At 48.7% G+C, this 18,500-nt stretch overlaps 1 protein-coding gene across 3 annotated transcripts in view; it reads right to left on the bottom strand.

Moving 5' to 3' along the window:
* The window catches only part of DPYSL2 (dihydropyrimidinase like 2), a 133,906-nt gene that overhangs the window by 59,895 nt on the left and 55,511 nt on the right, over positions 1-18,500 (bottom strand). Inside the window, exons 1-3 of one of the 3 annotated variants that reach the window (XM_032389184.1) lie at positions 6,792-7,144; positions 3,290-3,378; positions 1,252-1,436 (exon numbers count right to left, since the gene is read on the bottom strand). In XM_032389184.1, coding sequence (XP_032245075.1) covers positions 1,252-1,436; positions 3,290-3,378; positions 6,792-6,830 — 313 coding nt within the window. In that variant the 5' untranslated portion in view covers positions 6,831-7,144. Of the gene's footprint in view, positions 1-1,251; positions 1,437-3,289; positions 3,379-5,786; positions 5,966-6,791; positions 7,145-18,500 lie in introns of those variants that run through there. The other 2 variants (XM_032389185.1, XM_032389183.1) reach the window with 2 other exon arrangements.

The raw sequence follows: 18,500 nt of genomic DNA, 5'->3' as shown, positions 1-18,500 counted from the left end.
GAATGTCCCCCACTAGGTTAGGAGGTGATGTGTGCAGCAGAAACAAAGAAGTAATAAGGCTTAAACCTGCAGGCTGTGTCATTAGAGAGCTGAACCAGGAGAGAACGGTCCCTGATCCTTCAGACACTCTGAAGACGGAGACCGAGAGAAGACCAGGAATGCGCAATTTAAAATGTAGAGGAACTCAGAACTAGGAGGGGATGGCAGGGTAACGTTCACCTAGGTGGTAGGATAGAAAAGAGGAACTGAGAGACTGGATCATAAAGTTATAGGGGAAAAGACCATCATTCTGAAAAATAAGCAGTAAAAGGGGTTTCTCCAAGGAATAAAATAGCGAAGTTCTTTCTACTTTGACCCTCTTCTGAACTGAACTATAAGTTTTGAAGATAGACTGTGTATTTACTTTCACTCTCAGATAAACTTGTTTTTTTTTTACCTATGTGTCTGACAGGTCACTGTGTAGCTTGCTCACCTCCTCAAAAACAAGATCTGTTACAGGGACATCAAGAGACACACTGGAAATTGCCATTCTACAAGCAAACTCTTAACACGTGTGCTAGGACTCCAGGAAATACACTTTAGATTTAGCTGAAAGAAAAGCATAAATTCTTCGCAGCAATGCATGAAGGACACCCAGCTGTTGGTGCTGGCACTTTTCATATCTAAATGACAATTAATAGTATCTGTGGCTCCCTCTCCAAGCAGGACTGCCCAAATCCATTTATGTCAAAGCCAGGCCAGGAAATATTCCCCCGATTTGATTTTCTCAGCAGTAGAAGAGAAGTTCCCGCTTCAACATTTCATTTACTGCACCCCATCTTCATTCCAGTAAGATGCACCCTCAGGAATTCTTTAAAAACCCAAATCAAATACTTTGGAGCAAAGGCTCAAAACGGATAGTTTTGACACCTACTCCAAACGCTGTGTCTTTAAAGTGACCACAAACAAATCACATTTTCAGGTTAAGGAAGACAAAAGTTCAAGCAGAGAAAGCAAAAAGCCATTCCTTCTATCCTACCAAATTCTCTAGAACCGTATTCTCCAGTTCAACTGGACAACTCCGAGTTGGACATGAAAATGAGGACAAGGACACCCAGACAAACAGCTGGCCCACCCCCACCCCCTTCTGCGGTATATCAATCCACTGTTCAGTCCAGCAACTTTCAGAAGGAAAGAATCAAACAACAAAGACTCATTTTCAAACAATAATGGCTACCAAGCTCTAAGATGATTATTTTTAAGCTCTCTTACTGATCATGGTGGTTCCCCCAGCCAGGGCTGCCTTCGTGCCTTGAAAGAAGTCATCGGCGGAGGTCATTCCTTGGTCAGGCATCTGGAAGCGGGTATGGACATCAATCCCTCCAGGGATCACCATCCTAGAATGGGCTTCGATGGTCTTCACGCCTCCTGGCACAATCAGGTTTTCCCCTATTTGCCTAAATAAACAGGATGGATGATAACGGCTATAAATGAACCATCCCTGAATCAAATGGCATCTGAAAGACATTTCACGCAGCCAGAAACCATCCTTCCCTAGGTTCTGTAGACCTTTTGCATTATTGTTCGTTTTCATAATATGTGCGGTCCCCAGTCCCTATGCCCAACTAAGGGGCAAAGCAGAGCATACTAGAAAACAAAATTTAAATAAGACACCAGAAGCCCTGATCGAAGAGGTTTAGTTGCCAGAAAACCCCTAAGATCAAATGATAACAAAGCCCAAGATATTTACATAAAAGGTCACAACACTTTCGCTGTAACACACGTAGTTGAACTAATTATCGTAGAGCAATTCTCTCCAGGTCTGGCTGCACTTTACAAACATTTATTTTCAACCCTGAAAAAACAGGGGTGGAAAGGTAGTAGTAGAACAAAGCAAAAGAAAAAACAAAACGAAACAAAAAAAGTGAACAGGATGATTACAACTATTTAAAAATCTGGAAGCATGTGCTCAGCAACTCAGATACTAAGGACAGAAAAGCTGATATTATGGGGCGCCTGGGTGGCTCAGTCATTAAGCGTCTGCCTTCAGCTCAGGTCATGATCCCAGGGTCCTGAGATCGAGCCCCGCATCGGGTTCCCTGCTCGGCGGGAAGACTGCTTCTCCCTCTCCCACTCCCCCTGCTTGTGTTCCCTCTCTCGCTGTGTCTCTGTCAAATAAATAAATAAAATCTTTAAAAAAAAAAAAAGAAAAACTGATATTATGTTGGGGGACATGGATTCATTTCCAATTTTTAAAAAACATCTGGGCTACATCTTGCTACCAGTTTTTTTTTTTTTTTTTCCAGAAGGAAAAAGTAATCAAGGAGGAGTTGATAAAGTTCTAAAACAATTAGTGTTGACTAAAAATAGCATGCAGGCTTTCTCACTTCTAGGCCAGTATCATGCTGCCTTCTAATTGGGGGAAAATGGAACATGAAAGTCATGGTATTTGAGAGCCTGGAGCGGAGAATGTCACAAGCAAACACACATGGAGAAAACATTAAATGCGGAAATGTTAAAACCTATTTTAGGTTCATAAATCAGGGTGTGAGTTTCCAGGCAACAGACACATCCACTCCAGTTTTCCACTCCTCTGGACTGGTTTGCTGCTAGCACTTGATGAATGCTGCTTATTTAAAAGATGTCATTTGCTACAGTGTTTGTCTTTAAACAGATGTGCTCCTTCTCCAGGGCCCTGTGAGCTGTCCCAGTCTGAAGGGCAGGAGGATACTGGTATATACTCAGCTCACTTAACCCTCTGTTGGTTCTCCTCTGCAACACAATACACAATAAACACAAGGGCAGTCTTATTTGTGTTACAGAATGAAACCTACAATTCCCTCAGGATGAGGCAGTACTTTGTCTGCTACTTGGTTGTTAATTTGGTGTCCATTGGCCCCAGCAACTTGGATTCTTAATTAAGAAAGCAGATGTGCTCTCTTGGTAGAAGAGGCTGGAACACCGCTTGTGTCTTAGATTGGGCAATCTACCGAAACAACTACATTCCAGGAAAAACCTTTAATATATTCAATAGATCATAAACCAAGTATTTGAACTGGCAACAAGATGATATTGTGTCACCTCAGTTAAAACAGTGAATTGCATAACACATAAAGAAATGGGTGCGCATTTAATTGTGGCTTTGAATTCCCTAAATCTGAGTTTTCAAATTCACTAATTACCACCAATCAAAATGAGCTTAAACAGACCCTAAGGTAGTCGGGGCTTTGAAGTCACCAGAGTTTGATGCTGTGTACGTGAGCTGTACAGGAAGGTACACAAATTCGTCTCTATTATGAGTTACACTTACTTGATCAACCCATCTTCCATGTATATGTCCGCATAGAATGACTGGTCATCATTAACGATTTTACCTCCTTTGATCAGAAGACGATCGCTCTGAAACAAAGAAAGTAATAAGGTCACAATTCATACCCGACCGATGAGAAACACTGGTACTAAGACAATGAGCTAAGGACATATTTTTCACTATTCCAAAGAGATGCTCAAAATAAGTCAATTTTGGAAAGGTTCAGTGACAAAGGTGAACCTGAAATGACAACTTATTCATCACTTGATGAATCAGAACATACTGGCAAAAGCTCAAAGCTTATCCTAGGTTTAAAAACAAAACAAAACAAAAAAGATCCCTTTCCACTGAAAGACAGAAAATGAAAGAATACCTAACAATCTCCCTTTAAAGAGCAGTGAAAACATTTCAGATAAAGAAGACAATATTTTTTAAATGGCTTTAGGCTAAACGTCATTCTAAAAAAAAATACACCCACATGTAGGGAAGTCAATTCTTGGCAAGGTTGGTGTCGGGGAAAAATTAACCAAGTTTGTTGTCATGGGATACTCTATACAAACAACACTTGGTTCAACCATTGCAAAGTTTCATTTCAATATGTTCTTTATATTTGCTTTTTATCTTTGAGGTAAATCAGAGATTGTAACAAGGGGGGAGGGGATATACTTCAAATATACACCACTTTAAATACCAAGCTGCTAAGAAAAAGGTAGAGTTTTGTGATCAAGTAGATGAAAAGGCAAGTTCCAAAATCTACATTATTGATGCACTTGTATTTTAATTGGTGAAAAACACAGATCTATGACAAGCAGCACATGAGGGCCAGAAATGCAATAGAAATGCTACGTTATGACTCATCTCTATCCCAACTGCTGTTGATGGAATGTGATGTTAACAGCCTGGGTTCAGTGGAGATGCACCTGTATTCTTCCAGACTGGGTTACAAGTTGAACCACAGACTGCTCTTTTAATATACAAAACACTTCAGAGGATGACTTCACTTTGACAATGGTTAACTTATTCAGTTACAAACCAGTATTCTTACTAAGTGCTCTTTATAGTTAGCACCCACCAAAAAAAAGAAAATCATAGAGATCTTTAAAAAATATAGGGGGTGGGAGGTATAAATAAATAAATAAGCTGCTAGACACCTAGGGGAAAAAAGATACTTTTACACATAAATGCACACACAGCCGGGTACAGAAAGTATTTATTGTTTCTCTAACATTATGAAAAACAGTAAGATCATTTTAATTTTGTACACTGTAGGGTCCTTCATCCTGCTATAGACTTTGGAAAGTCAAATGAGAATAAAGAGTCAACAGTAATTCCTGGACTTGTATAAGGTAAATGTAAAGACCTTTACAAAATCCTGTCATGTACCCTAAGTCACCAAAGCCTCGAAAACACATCTGTGAGGTGGGTGGGGCCAGATTCTTATTCCTATGACACATAAACAAACAGAGGCTGAGGGGTTAAGCCACTCGCTCAAGGTCACCTGCTCCAGTGCCCTTTTCTCCGTCTATAATGATCTTTCCCCCTTTCCCCCAGTCTCCAGCTCTAACAGGATAAATCTCACCTAGAAGGGAAGGAGAAGCCCTGCCCTTCATTACCAGCTCCCTTAGTCACTGCGGTACCTGTCCCAGCCATCACTGTGAATCCCCGAGCCAACATCATGCTAAGAAAAAAAATGAGACATCACAGCCCCGTCCACTCTAGTGCCTTCCAGAAGGCTTCTTACATAAGATGCTGGCCATGATGATGGAAGGAGGGAAACCACGCTATATAGGTCCTAAAATGATGCAACCAGATTTTTAAGGGTAGAGGGGGCGCTCTTTAAAGGAAAAAAAAAGTCTTGTTTGCTTTTTAAATTTTTTTCTCCCCACACTGTCAAAATGAAACTGCCTTTTCCATTCACGAAGACAACAAATTATTTGAGGCTTGCAGCAAATCTGCTCCCCACCCCCACTCCCCAGACTCCTTCCTCCAGAGCCGGGAACACGTAACGTAGGGTCGGTGCCCCTCATCCCGGCCCTTTCGGATCTTGGGTCTTCGGCCTTCAAGAAAAAGCTAGTACCCACCCTCGCCGTAGCACAGCCTGGCTCATCCCATAAAGTCCTCCCGAGCACACGCCCCCTCCCCTCTGCATTTGTTTCCACGTCTCTCTCCTGCGGATGGGTGTGCCCTTGTGCATCCAGAGAAAGCCGGGGTGTCCGTGGCTAAGGAGGAAACCAGAGCGAAAGCGCGCCCTCAAATCCAGCCCTAAACACATCTTGAGTTTACCAGGATTCTTTCGGTCTCTGCCTCAGCCCTGGGTTCTACCCAGCAATCAACTGGCCAATTCCAATTGCACATCATTATATAACAATGAATTTCCCTCGCGTTCCTCCCTCCCCGGGATTTTATTCGGGGATGTAGAGAACTAGGGCTGGTGCGATTTTTTTCCAGGAAAAGATGGGGAGAGGGTGGGGGTTAGGAGAGCGGTGAAGGCAAGAACCTGTGGTTCAGCGCTGAAGCATCGCAAATCCATCGCTTCGATGTTTTTTTCTCGTGATTTACAAACCAACAACCCCAGGCCCCAGAACTGCGCCGACACCTCCCGCCGCTACGATCATTGTCTGGCCGAGGCCGGGCCGGGCCATCTGCTCCGCGCCTCGCGCAGCGCCATTACCTCCGCGAGCCCGGTTCGGCGCTGTCCCCAACGCCCACCCTCCCAGCCCGCTTTGTATGCGCCAACACAGGCGCCTCCTTGGCTGCAGAAGGGGCAGAAAGACACAAGAAAGCGAGCTCAGAGCCCTGCCAGGGTTCCGGCCCCAAACCGAGGGCGAGGAAGCCGAGAGGGCCACCGAAAACCAGCCCCTGATCAACAAAAAGCCCACGCCTCGCCCCCCACCCTCCTCTGCTCATCACCGCGTCCCTGTTTTCCCTTCCCGTTTCCACATCATCCCGGTACTCCCTGCCCTTTCCAGCATCCCTCTGCTGTCATTACGCCTCCGGGCTGAAACCCCTCCTTTTTCTAAGAAGCCAGAGGAAGGCTCCAGAAAGCCTTTATGGTGGGGGCGGGAGGCACAGGGAGAATCCATTTCTCCATCTCCCCCATCCAGCTCCTGGAGTCCAGCCTCACAGCACGCAGCCCGGAGAACAATATCCGAGCTTCAACCATGCATATTCAATCTGGCATCCATTTGCTTACACCCCGCAGGCCAGCACTGCAGCATCTCGCACTGACAATAAAAGGATACAGCGGATCTGGCGCGCTATCTAAGACGTCCTTTAATGCACTTACGCTCCTATTTTAATGCCTTACAAATTATGTAGCTTACAATTATATATGATTGCGTCTCCCACCACCCCGATCGCCTTCTTTAGCAACATGAAAAAGAGAAAAGAAAAAAGAAAAGTTGTGTTCCTCTTCCTCCCCCTCCTTTTAAAAAATTCCTTAGATGTTCTTTGCCACAAAAGGTTGCTGGCCGACCGCAGATTTCCCAAGTACCAAACTCACCGTGATGCGTGGAATATTTTTCTTCCCCTGATAAGACATCTCTCTCCTGGGAAAAAAATAATTTCAAGAGGACAGCTTTAAAGCAAAAATTGCCAGGAAAGAGATGGTATTTTTTGCAGGATTGAAAAAGCTGCAACCGCTTAGCTGGTCTTGCTGATAGCAGATTTCAGGAACGTAAGGGATAAATGCAATTCTCTGTCTCTCTTTCTTCCTCTGCTCCAACACAGCCCCAGCTAGGGCGGAAAAAAAAGAAAGAGAGAGAGAGAGAACAGGAGGGAAGGGGTGGAAATAAACTACAGCAATAAAAGCCTCGGTTCAAGTCGGCCACCGCGGCGCATGCGCCGCCAGCCACTCCCTTTCCTCTCAGGCAAAAGCCATCCGCTTCGAGAGAGACGAGCCCTGATTGGCCATAATCGTGGGATATGCAAATGAGTGCAGGCGGGGAGGGGAGCGGCGCGAGAGCGCGAAATGCTGCAGTGTGCCGCCGAGGGCGGCGGTCGGTGCGTGCGCCCGAGAGGGGAGCGCGCCTTTCGCGCCCTTTCTTTAGGCCGGAGCCTTAGGGACTGTGGCTGGCAGCCGCCCCAAAAGCAGCATCAGCAACTCAAGGACAATGGAAGGGTGGTCATTACGGGCCGGGGGAGCCCAGCCCGGCGACGGTGGGCTTCGCTGCAGCCCATGCAGCACGCACCCGCTCGCGCGCGCCCCGCTGGATGCCCGCCCGCGCGCCAATCCGCGGAGGCCGCCGCTGCAGCCCCGCGTGGGGTGACTGCGCCGAGCCAATGGCTTTGCTGGCGGCGAGCGCGCGACTGCGCCGCCGGCCGGCGCCGCGCCGCCCGGGAGGGGCGCCCGGGCCCTCCTCCCGCCGCCCTCGCCCTTCGCGAAGGCTCGCTCGGCCTCCGCCCAGGAGTCGACGGGGGAATTCAAATGGCAGCGAGCGGAGGGAAGGGGAGCGGGGCGGGGAGGGCTCGCGGCGCCGGCCACGCCCGTCCGCCGCCCAGCCCCCGAGAGGGGCGCCTAGACGCCGGCCTGCGAGCCGGGCGGCGCGGGAGCGGTGCGGGGGCGTCGGGCGCGCGGTCGGGCTCCCTGGGGCGCTGGCGGCGAGGCGAGGCGAGCTGCGGGAGGAAAGCTAGCCTGAGGGCAGGCGCCGGGCCGCAGGTTTCCGTGGCCTGGCGGCCGGCAGCAAAACCCATAGCCCTTAGTACTGCGAGCAGGGAAGGGAGGCCGCGTGTGGTCGGCTGCTGGAGCTGGGAGAGAGGTGGGAAACCCGGCCCGGAAAGCCCTTTGGTGCCCGCGGGCCGCCCGTTGAGGCCCAGTGTAGGGCCCAGCTCTCTTGAGCGGCCACACCCACCCAGACCCATTTGGGGGAATAGAGGGGTGCATTTCACCGGTGCCTGCAGATCTGTCAAGGAAAAACTTGGCATTACAGTGCTGTCGACGGGCCTCCACATCACACAATGGGGCACAAAGCGGAGATGAACTGTGGGGAAGCTGGAGGAATGAAAGAAGGGGAAACTAAGTCATGGAGAGAACCTCCGGAATCAGAGTTAAAAACACAGGCCACTCTTCACTCCCCACTCAGAGATACCAGTTACAATTCAAACGGCGTTCAAAGCCTGTCTTCTTGGCGCTACCAGTTGAACAGGCTTGGAACCCCTCCGCTTTGCTGGTCCAAATTGTATACTGGCGCTTGTACTTCAGAATAGGAGAAACAAGCCAATCCACTTGATCCCGAGCAATCTACCAGGGGTCTCTTTGGAGATGTCGCCCAGGCAGGTGCAATGACTAAAACATCTGGGTAGGCCCATGGCTTTGGGTTTCTCTGCTTGAGATCAAACGATAGATAGAATCCTTCCATAATCTAGGCCATCAGGCAGCCATGGGAAAAAATAAGAGTCTATTTAATTGGCTCATACCTGCTCAGCAAAGATTAGCCAGATAAATACAAAATAATCCTGGGGCCACTGTGGGCCACGTTCCAATGTCTTTCTGCATCTGGCCACTTTGGATGGTTACCTGTCTGTCCAGAAGGTGTAAGATTGTATAAGATTGTACTCTTTCACTCCTATTCTGGTAAATTCTAAAGTCCCAGAAAAGAGCTGTGGGGGCATGCAGCAAACCTCATAGCTGGTTAATTCATTCAAGTTCCAATTAGCTGTGCATCTTGAAAACAAAGTGGAAGCACTCCCCCCTCCAACTATGTGATGTGCTAAGAGCAAAGTGACTTGATGTCAGCAGGTATTGGTGTCAAGCTGTAAGGGTTAAAGTCACAAGTCTGAGGAAGCTCAAATGTGCCCTGCTACAAGTGAAAGCCAACTGTAGGTTCCAAAAGGGCTGGGGGTAAGTGTTCTATTAAATCATGAGTAAAATACCACTAGGCAAGCACGCAAATAATGAGATTCAAATTAATTTAAAACAGAATGACTTCTAATTAAATTGTTAAATATTCTTGTTAAATTTTCCTGCTCCTGAACTGTTTGATCTTAACAGATTTATCTTGTTATTTACTAATTTGCCAGTGAGTACTTTGCTTTGTAATAAAAACTTTAAAAAAAAATTATTATTTATTTGAGAGAGGAAGAGTAGGGGGAGGGGCAGGGGAAGAGGGAGAGAGAGAATCCCAAGCGGACTCCCTGCCGAGCAGAGAGACCCGCACAGGGCTCCATCCCAGAACCCCAAGACCATGACCTGAGCTGAAACCAAGAGTTGGACGCTCAACCGACTGAGCCACCCAGACACCCCTGTAAAAAAAGCTTGTATGTCAGTCTTATTTGTATCAGCCTTATTTCTATAGCCTTCCATATGAGGTTCTTAGTCCATGATAACTGACATTTCCACTCATACATATCCAAAGAGTTAAGGTTTAAATTGATTTGTCTGTTCCGACTACAGCCTAAGAGTATTTGGCACAAAGAAGATACCAAATAGTTTTAATTGGCCAAGGAACTGTCTGCAATCCGCATTTCTTACCATACTGCTCAATGCAATGCAGAAAAGTAAAGAGGGTGGGGAAGAATTTTCCACCCACACTGCACTGATAGGCTTGTTAATATACACTGTTTTTTCACATGGTCTTTAGACAAACACTCAACGAAAATTCCTGTAAAGTTACAAATCATTATCCCTGAACCAAATATTTTAGCCTATTCTCGGGCATGATTTTTCTAAACTTTTTTTTTTTTTTAATTTTTTTTATTATGTTAATCCCCATACATTACATCATTAGTTTTAGATATAGTGTTCCATGATTCATTGTTTGTGCATAACACCCAGTGCTCCATGCAGAACGTGTGATTTTTCTGAACTTTTAAAAAATTAAATGCACATCAGGGCGCCCGGGTGGCTCAGTCCGCTAAGCGTCTACCTTCAGCTCAGGTCGTGATCCCAGGGTCCTGGGATCCAGGCTCACATCGGCTTCTCCATCTAGACATCCCCCCTGCTCATGATCTCTCTCTCAAATAAATAAATAAATAAAATCTTTTTAAAAATTAAATGCATATCAAACATGAAAAAAGAGCGTTGTACCAGGATCTCTATCAGTCTCTGCCCACAGCCTCCTCTGCAACTTCACCTCCCGTCCCTTGACACCCATGCCTCCATCCCCAGGCTCAGGGGGTGCATGCACACATGGGGCAGCACACACGCTGCCTCTCGAGGCCGTGCGCCTTCTCCAATCCGTGCCCTGCCCCATGTTTCCTTCATTTCCTTCCGTTTTCCCTCAACCCTTCCTCTAAAAGTGAGCTTAAAGGTCACCTCCTCGGTGCCGTCTGCCTCCCTACTGCCTCCGAAAACATTAAGCACAACCTCCTGTATTCACCACCACTGGAACACGCGTCCTTCCGTATTGTAATTATTTGTCCTTTTCTTCCGTCAGAGCATGACTCCTAAAAGCCAAGAGCTGGGCATTTCTTTTTCCGGTGACCAGTAAGTACCCTGCCTGACCTGTGGCAGGGGCCCTCAAGGTTTGGTATATAACTAAATGCTGTCATTGCTTTTCCAAGAGAATTTCCACGTTTCTTCCATGTCACTGCCACAGTGAGTTTTAATGTCAACAAAATCCTCAGCTCAGCCTTTCTCTTAGCACTGTCGCTTTGCTTGCTGGGTCTTCCTTCTCTCCTCCAAGTCCCGGAAACTGCAAGAGAACCTTGTTATAATGCAGCTCATTATTCCTTGTGTGGGCGTAGCTGCCTGGATTTTAAGCTAAGCATCCCCTAAACAAAGCTGCCACATACCACCACGCCTGATAAAATCCAGGGAGAGAGCATCCAGTTCAGAACTCTAGAGTCCTACAAGGCGTCTCAGGTCATTTTTTCCTGAGCGCTAGTTTCCTTTTTTTTCTTTTCTTTTTTTAAATATTTTATTTATTTATTTACCAGAGAGAGAGAGCAAGAGAGAGAGGTAGAAAGAGCACGAGAGTACAAGCAGGGGGGGGGCAGCAGGCAGAGGGAGAAGCAAGCTCCTTGCTGAGCAGGGAGCCCGATGCGGGACTCGATCCTAGGACCCTGGGACATGACCTGAGCCGAAGGCAGACACTTCACCGACTGAGCCACCCGGGTGCCCCTGAGCTCCAGTTTCTTAAACCGTTCTCTTCTTCACCCTTCCAGTATTCTTTCTACATGCCTTCCATTGAAAGTTGGAGCTCGCAAAGACTAGGAACTCTTTCCAAACGCTTCCTCATGTCTCACCCTTTACAGGGCCTGGGGTGGGGGGGGAAGGGGCTGCTCAAGAGGGATGACATCCAGTCAGGATTTTTAAGATGTTCAAGTCATACAGCTCGCTGGGCACTGGGGGTGGGGAGACAAAGTGCTGTCACCGGGGACACTGCAGGGTGACTGGGCTGCTTTCAGTTCCTCAGCAGCCGGCTCACTCCGCGTCCCATCTCGGACCAGGCCCGCCACTGCTCTTGGTTTCAGCTTCCGCCTTTGGGAAGCTGCAGTTGCCGGTTCTGCTTCCACGGACCCCCTGGGCCTCTCTCTGTGGAAGTGCAACATTCAGGATGTCACAGAGGAGGGAAACCCCAAAACGGACATTTTGATCAGAAGAACAGAGCCCAGAAGTGGCAAAGAAGAGAACACCCGAAGTTCCCCCATCGCGGCAGGACTGCCGCCAAGGGCTACGGCTTTAAATGCAGTCTGCAGAGGAGGTTACACTTAATGCGGTGGTAAAGAGAAGGTGCTGGAATTCTTCCTTGCCAAAAACTAAGGGCACTGACGAGGACACTTGAGCTGGAAATGATGCCTTCTTCCCCGCAGATGGAATCCGGCCATAACAGTCGTTTTGTTTGGGTGCATAACCCTGATGGGGCAGCCTGCAGAGGGACAGCCAAGGGCTAGCCCGTCCAAGCCTTTCCACGGGGTGCATCCTTTACCCAGGGTTGGGGAGCGGTGACCCATGAGGGTGGAAGTGACTGGCCCTCTGAGCCAGATGCCACTTTTGCAGAAAAGAGTACTGGTCAGCTCAGTAGGGGCTATGAGAGCATCCCGACTAAAGTCCTTACTGGGTGAAGACAAGAGGCTCATCTGTCCCCGTCCCGTCGGACATTGGGACACAGAGGAAAACATACACTTCAGAATCTAGTGGCCTTTGGCTTTCTCCTCTTATCACTCCTTCCTTACCTACCTTGCACATCATCCTCTGTGTAACTATAGATTTTCCCTAGGGTCTTTTCCGCCCAGGGCTGGAGACAGCAGCTTGCTTTGGCCGTCATGCCTCAGGCCCGCCCTCTGGTGGTGAATGAGGAGAGTGCAGTTTTGGTCCCCTCTGTCCTCCGCTCAGAACTAGGAAAGCGCCTGGTCCCAGGGTTCCTGGAGTGATTTTGCCTCTGCATTGGAATCAGCTGGATCCCCCAGACTTCTTGATTAGAATCTCCCGTGATAAGGCCCAGGGATGTTTTTTAACCAGTTTACCTCCAGCTAGTAGCCCACTACACCCTGCTTTTTACAGAAGAGGAAGCTGGGAGAACATGGACGAGCACTCAGGTCTCAGGCCTACCCAGGACTTTTCCACTCCCCAAAATACACATCAGTGGCCCTGCTCTGTACCCCATGGAAACATCTTATGAAAGAGTAGTAAATATTCCCACTATCCTTCCACTTGATTGCCTTCTAGTAAAACACTCATGTAGTCAGCAGGAGGCAACTAATATTTATTGAGCACCTACTGTAGTCTACGTGAAGCAGAGTGCTTTAAATACATCTTATTTCATCCTCCCCAAAAATCTTACTAGGGCAATCTTCACATCCCTATTGTATAGCTAGGAGAATACAACTCAAAGAAACCTCTTGTTCCAGGCCCAGGTGCGTGCAAGAGTGAGCACGGGACTCGAATCCGGATCTGTGTGACCCCACAACCCAAGGCGCTAGTTCTTTAAACGATAAAGTAATAGCAGAAACCAGGACCCACCTTGTGAAAGAAGTGGGTATGGGTGGCCTGCTGTCTCTTTCTTTACCCCCTGTCCCACTCCCCCGGCTGCAACCACTCGAAGCTCCAAGGACTTAGTACATTCCATTGGCACTGCCCCTTGTCCCAAAATTAATTCTCCATCTCTCTTTCTTCATCACCCAGCAAGATTCAGATTCTGTCAGTGGTCAGCTCTCCTCTCATTGGAAACATAATAGATGAACACGAACTTTTGAAGGAGCACTGAACCCTTACAATACTACCCCGGAGCTAAAAGGGCAAGACCCTGATTGGCGGGTGGCTTGCCTAAAGAAAATGCGAACTGTCCAAACTGTTTTGGTTTGGACATCCTTTCCCAGCCTCATCCTGCCCTCATCCTTTCCCGGCCTCATCCTGCCCTCCCCGCCTCCCCTCCTCAGCACCCGGATTTCCTGTTGCCACTACTGTCCCCTCCTCTTCCATTCACTGCAGGGACGGCTCCTTCTCACCCTTCAGTGCCCTCTTCCGGGACACTCGCCCTGACCCCCTATCTGAAGTCCGCCCACATATTCGCTACCTTCCCTATCTCAGCAGCCCCTCAACAGCAGGGATCCCAGGCGGAAGTACTTTGTGTATTTGTTTCCATCTGTATTTTTTAGTCTCTACCTCACAACTGCAGCCTCCCTAAGCCACCTTGTTCTCCACCCCACCCAGCAAAGAGCTCACAGCACCCCATAAACACGAGCTGGGGGAGCAGCCCAACAGCAGAGCCTCTCTGGCAACCCAGTGCAGATTGCCTCCCACTGCCCTGCCCCAGCTTGCTGGCCCTCCAGCCTAGGCGACCCAAGCCTCGCCTTCCACCTCTGCCTGCCTGACGTGCACCTGCCACCCCGCCAGTCCTCATTCACCTGAGTGTTTAAAATGCCAGAGGGCAAGAATTCACCTGACCGGATTGGGTCACCTAGGCTTGTGGCTCCCCCCACCCCCACCCCACCCCCATGGCAGTGAATGCAGATTTCTCTCCCACTGGGACCTGGCCTTCAGGTGCACGGGCCTGGCCTTCACCAAGCATGACTCCAGATGCAGGTCCGCCCGTGGTACCTGCAGGTGGATTCCCTTTTCCAAGCCCACGCTTAGGGCTCGGGCTCCAACACAGTTAGGAAATAAAGCAGTTGCTCGTCCATGTGGGCCCTCCCTGGTTCAGAAGCTATGTCATTTCTACAGAGGGCTCAGAAAACATGTGAACTGTGTGTCCAGAGAGCCCAAATATGTCAGGAGCTTCAGTCTCTTAGAAGAATCAAGTCGTGTTCAAATATTGAGAACTACCCACTTATTTAAAAACATTCTGTGCTTCTAGCCCATTCGTCCAAACAGGTTCCCTAGAGACCTCTTTGGGGGCGATTTATTAGCTTAGTCTATGGATTTTTGGAAGTAGTCCATTTGGATACTGTAAAGATTTAAAGAATTACTGAATTTTCCCTTCATCAGATTAGGCTTCCTGCCCCCCTTCCTCACTCCCCTCTCCCCTGCCCACCTGCCATTTGTCTTCGAGTTAGAGTTTATTATCCACAGTGTACCAGCCCAAGAAGACCAAAGGGTAATCGGGAGGTGAGCTCACAAGCTCCTCACGCACAGCCCCTCCGTGGGTTGCAAGGCCTTGTGCACGGCGAGGCCGTGGGCTGAGGACACACGGTGCTCCCCCTGCCCCAGAGAAGCTGTGCCCCTCTGCCACGGGCCTGGGCCCCCACAATGTCACCCACCAAAGACTGAGCACCCCCAACTTCTGAGCATGCCTGGCCTCCCTCGAGAAGCAGAACGGGACCCAATAGGACACAAGCAGATAAGGAGGTGACTGAAAGCTACACCAACTGGAGTAGACTGTCCACCACATATGTGGGCTTTTAAACCAGATTCTACAGGTATGGGCCACACTGACTTCGTGTAGGCGTGCAAACCAGGGGAGGAGGCGGAGTGCCTCAGAAATTGAGGAATGATGTTCAACTAGTAAAATGGCCGCTTTAAGGTGATTGGCTGAGACAGGAAGAAAGTAATCCTGGGGGCCCAAGAGACTAAGGGCCACTGTCTCATTGGGGTGTCACCATCTTTCCTGTGCTGAATTAAGGGCCCCACTGCTTCTGGATCTTATGTGGTCCTGAATCAGTACTTGCCCCAAAGTGCAAATCTGACCTTGTTACTCTCCCGCTTAAAATGCTTCCACAGCTCCACGATACCTGTGTGACAAAGTCCAAAGTCCTCAGTACTGGGTCCAGGCTTTTCGCATAGTCTGGCTTCTGCCTACTTCTCGTGCCTTCTTGGGCGCTGTCGGCATCCCTGTTCCACCCCCCATGCTCCAGCCACGTCAAGCTCTTCAGCTTCCCTAGATGTGTCAGGCTATTTGTAGTCTGTGTCTGTACACATATGTCCACCTCTCCCAGCACCGCACCCCCTCTCTGGCCCCTCACACCATCACCTCCTCTATGCAGCACCCCTGAGCCCCCAGAGAGATCTGACCACTCTTTCTGTTGTGCACCACTGGGCCCTATAAAGATTCCTAGCAGGGTGCCAGAAGCAGTTTCCAGTGTTATTTCTTTATACACTATCTCCTCCTACACAAGAAGCATCCTGATGGTGGGAGACTATACTTTGTTTCTGCAGCATGCACCATAAGGCTTTGCATACACACACACACATTCTGAAAGAATGGATGGATGGGGAGATGGATGGATTGGATGGATGGATGGATAGATGGATGGATGGATAAATGGATGGATGGATGGATGGATGGATGGATGGATGAGCCAATGGATGGATGAATGGATGGGTGGATGATGGATGGATGGATGAGCAGATGGATAGATGGATGAATGAATGGATGGATGGGTGGATGATGGATGGATGGGTGAGCAGATGGGTGGATGGTGGATGGATGAATGAATGGATGGATGGATGTGCAGATGGATGGATGAGCGATGGATGGATGAGCAGATGGATGAATGGATGAATGGATGGGTGGATGATGGATGGATGGATGGGCAGATGGATGATGGATAGATGGGTGGATGATGGATGGATGGAGGGAGGGATAAAGAATGAACAGATGAATTAAATGAATAAGCTCCCTGAACAAAAGTCCCAGTTATAAAATATAGTTACACTGGGCCTTGAGTCTAAAATGATCTTCCAAGGCACAGAGGTCATGACCAGGCTCTGTCTTAGGCCCCATCCATTTAGTCCAAGTTCTCAGGAGGACCAGAGGGCACTCATGACAGCCATTCTCTCCTGCCAGAGAAGACTGCAGAACTTCCACTTGGGCCTGGGTACCTCTAACTTGCTACCAGCATCACTGTGTACTTATAGATGGATTAGGCCCTCTCTGGGAGAGACTCTTCATGTTGCAGAAACTTCTAGGATCTGCAAACATGTCTGCAGACACTTCTCCTTGATGGGAATGGGATAGGAGACCTTGAACAAAGGACATCTTTACAACACTGGCATCCTCCAGTGTGACAAATATCCTTACTTGGTATGGGGGACGTTCAGATAGGCAAAGGCAGGATGACCAAGTTTACCCTCTGGAAGATTCTTTCAACCCAGTATTGAGACAAATGCTCCTTATCCCTTCTCCTTCCCTCTCCCACTATTTTTCTCCCTGCTTTTGGCTTTATCAAGCCTTTTGGCCATTTTTGCCTACAAAGTACCAGAAGTAGTCATCATCTGGTGGACGACCAAGGTTATCAGCAGAGCTGCAGGGGTCTGAATCTTAGACTTGTGACCCCTGGAGAGCCAGTGGTTTGAGACCTTCTCTTTCAGCCCTCTTTGGGGTCAAGGCCAGAGCTGAGCTCCACACCGATCCTTTCCTGAGTCCTCCTCTGCTGGGGTGGCCAGGTCTGGGCACTCACATGACAGCCTCCAAGTCAGATGGTGGAGAAGAAGAGGGGAAGAACACATCAAGGCCATTGTAATTTTGACTAGCAAGGATGCAACATCATAATAAAAAACACAGCATGCAATATCAGGATACGCGGCCATTCCTGGTTTAAGCCAGCCCCTCAGCCCACGGATAGCCACAGCCAGTTGGCCAAAATGCAGCTTGCTTGCGTCACTATTTCAGCCCACTGAGGTTAATGCTCAACAGCAGTTCTTACTGGGACAATCTGGAAGTTTCTCCCACTTGCTTGTGAAAGTTAGTTTGGTGCCCAGGATGACAGCAATGAGCAGGCCAGTGGACCATGGTCCAACCCATCCTCCCATCACCTTCCTAGGATGGCAACCTAACCAAATGCCTGGTTCTCCATCTCCTGACAGTTTCCTCCAGGCCCATTTAACACGCAAACCTGAAGTAGCTCTCTTATGGCCATTGTGTCTGCCCACACCAACCAGCGAACACATTCCCAAGAGAGACAGTGTCGTTTGGAAGGTTCCAGGCTGTGGTTCTCATCAAAGCATGAGGAATAGAGTGACCCAAATGGCTTCATGCTCTTATTGCCGAAGCCACCAAGACAGAGGGTCCAGGGGAAGAACTGAACAAAAATCTTTGCTGGCCTTTGCATCATCTTAAAATCACCCTCTAGGCATTAGTTTTCTCTGTGTGGTTATTATTCTCTTGCCTCAAATGTCCTGCAGATAACAAGAGGACAAAAAAGACCTTTGGTCAAATGTGGAGGGCTTTTCTTTTCCTTGTCTCCTCATTTTTTTCTCCTTTCCCTTCCCTGTCAGATTTATGAGGTTTGCCTCAAAGGCATTGTAAACATCCATACCTGTCCCCAATTCTGTGAATGCCCATCACGTTGTTGACCACATTCTTCAGTTTCCAGACAAGTCCAAATGGGATGCAAGTGTTGCAAGGTGCCACAGTCAGGGTTGGATATTAGGTATTTTTCTCTGAGAGGGGATTCAGGATTTTGCAGCTAACAGTGGGCTCTTGTTCCACTCTCTCCACTGCCCCCCTTCTCCTGCATGGACCCTTTGAAGGAGGGGGTTCCTGGAAGTTGGAGTTGGGGCCCAGCCCCTCCCAGGTGCCATCAACCCCTATGGCCTGGGTCCTGCCTGGCTCTTGCTAGTTTCCCTTTTGAGGATGGAAGTCTAGCCCTGGACCCCAGCCTGGTGGATTCTAGGAACTGGGATCTGATATGCATGGAGGACCACCCAAGAAATGGCGGACCTCCCACAGAATGGCAGGTCTCCCACAGAAAGGCTGTTGCCTGCCTACCAGCTAGTGCTTCTCAGAGTGACCTATTCTTGGACCCCATCCCAGGGCTCTACTTAACTGACGGACCACTGGCCTTTGCACCTTGGAGATCCCCTCACCCCCCCACCAACCACTGCCACTGCTAC

This window comes from Phoca vitulina, unplaced genomic scaffold, assembly GCF_004348235.1.
Source record: "Phoca vitulina isolate PV1807 unplaced genomic scaffold, GSC_HSeal_1.0 scaffold53, whole genome shotgun sequence".
NCBI classification, from domain to species: domain Eukaryota; kingdom Metazoa; phylum Chordata; class Mammalia; order Carnivora; family Phocidae; genus Phoca; species Phoca vitulina.
The sequence above is the reverse complement of the archived record's forward strand: the minus strand, read 5'-3'. Positions and strand labels throughout refer to the sequence as shown.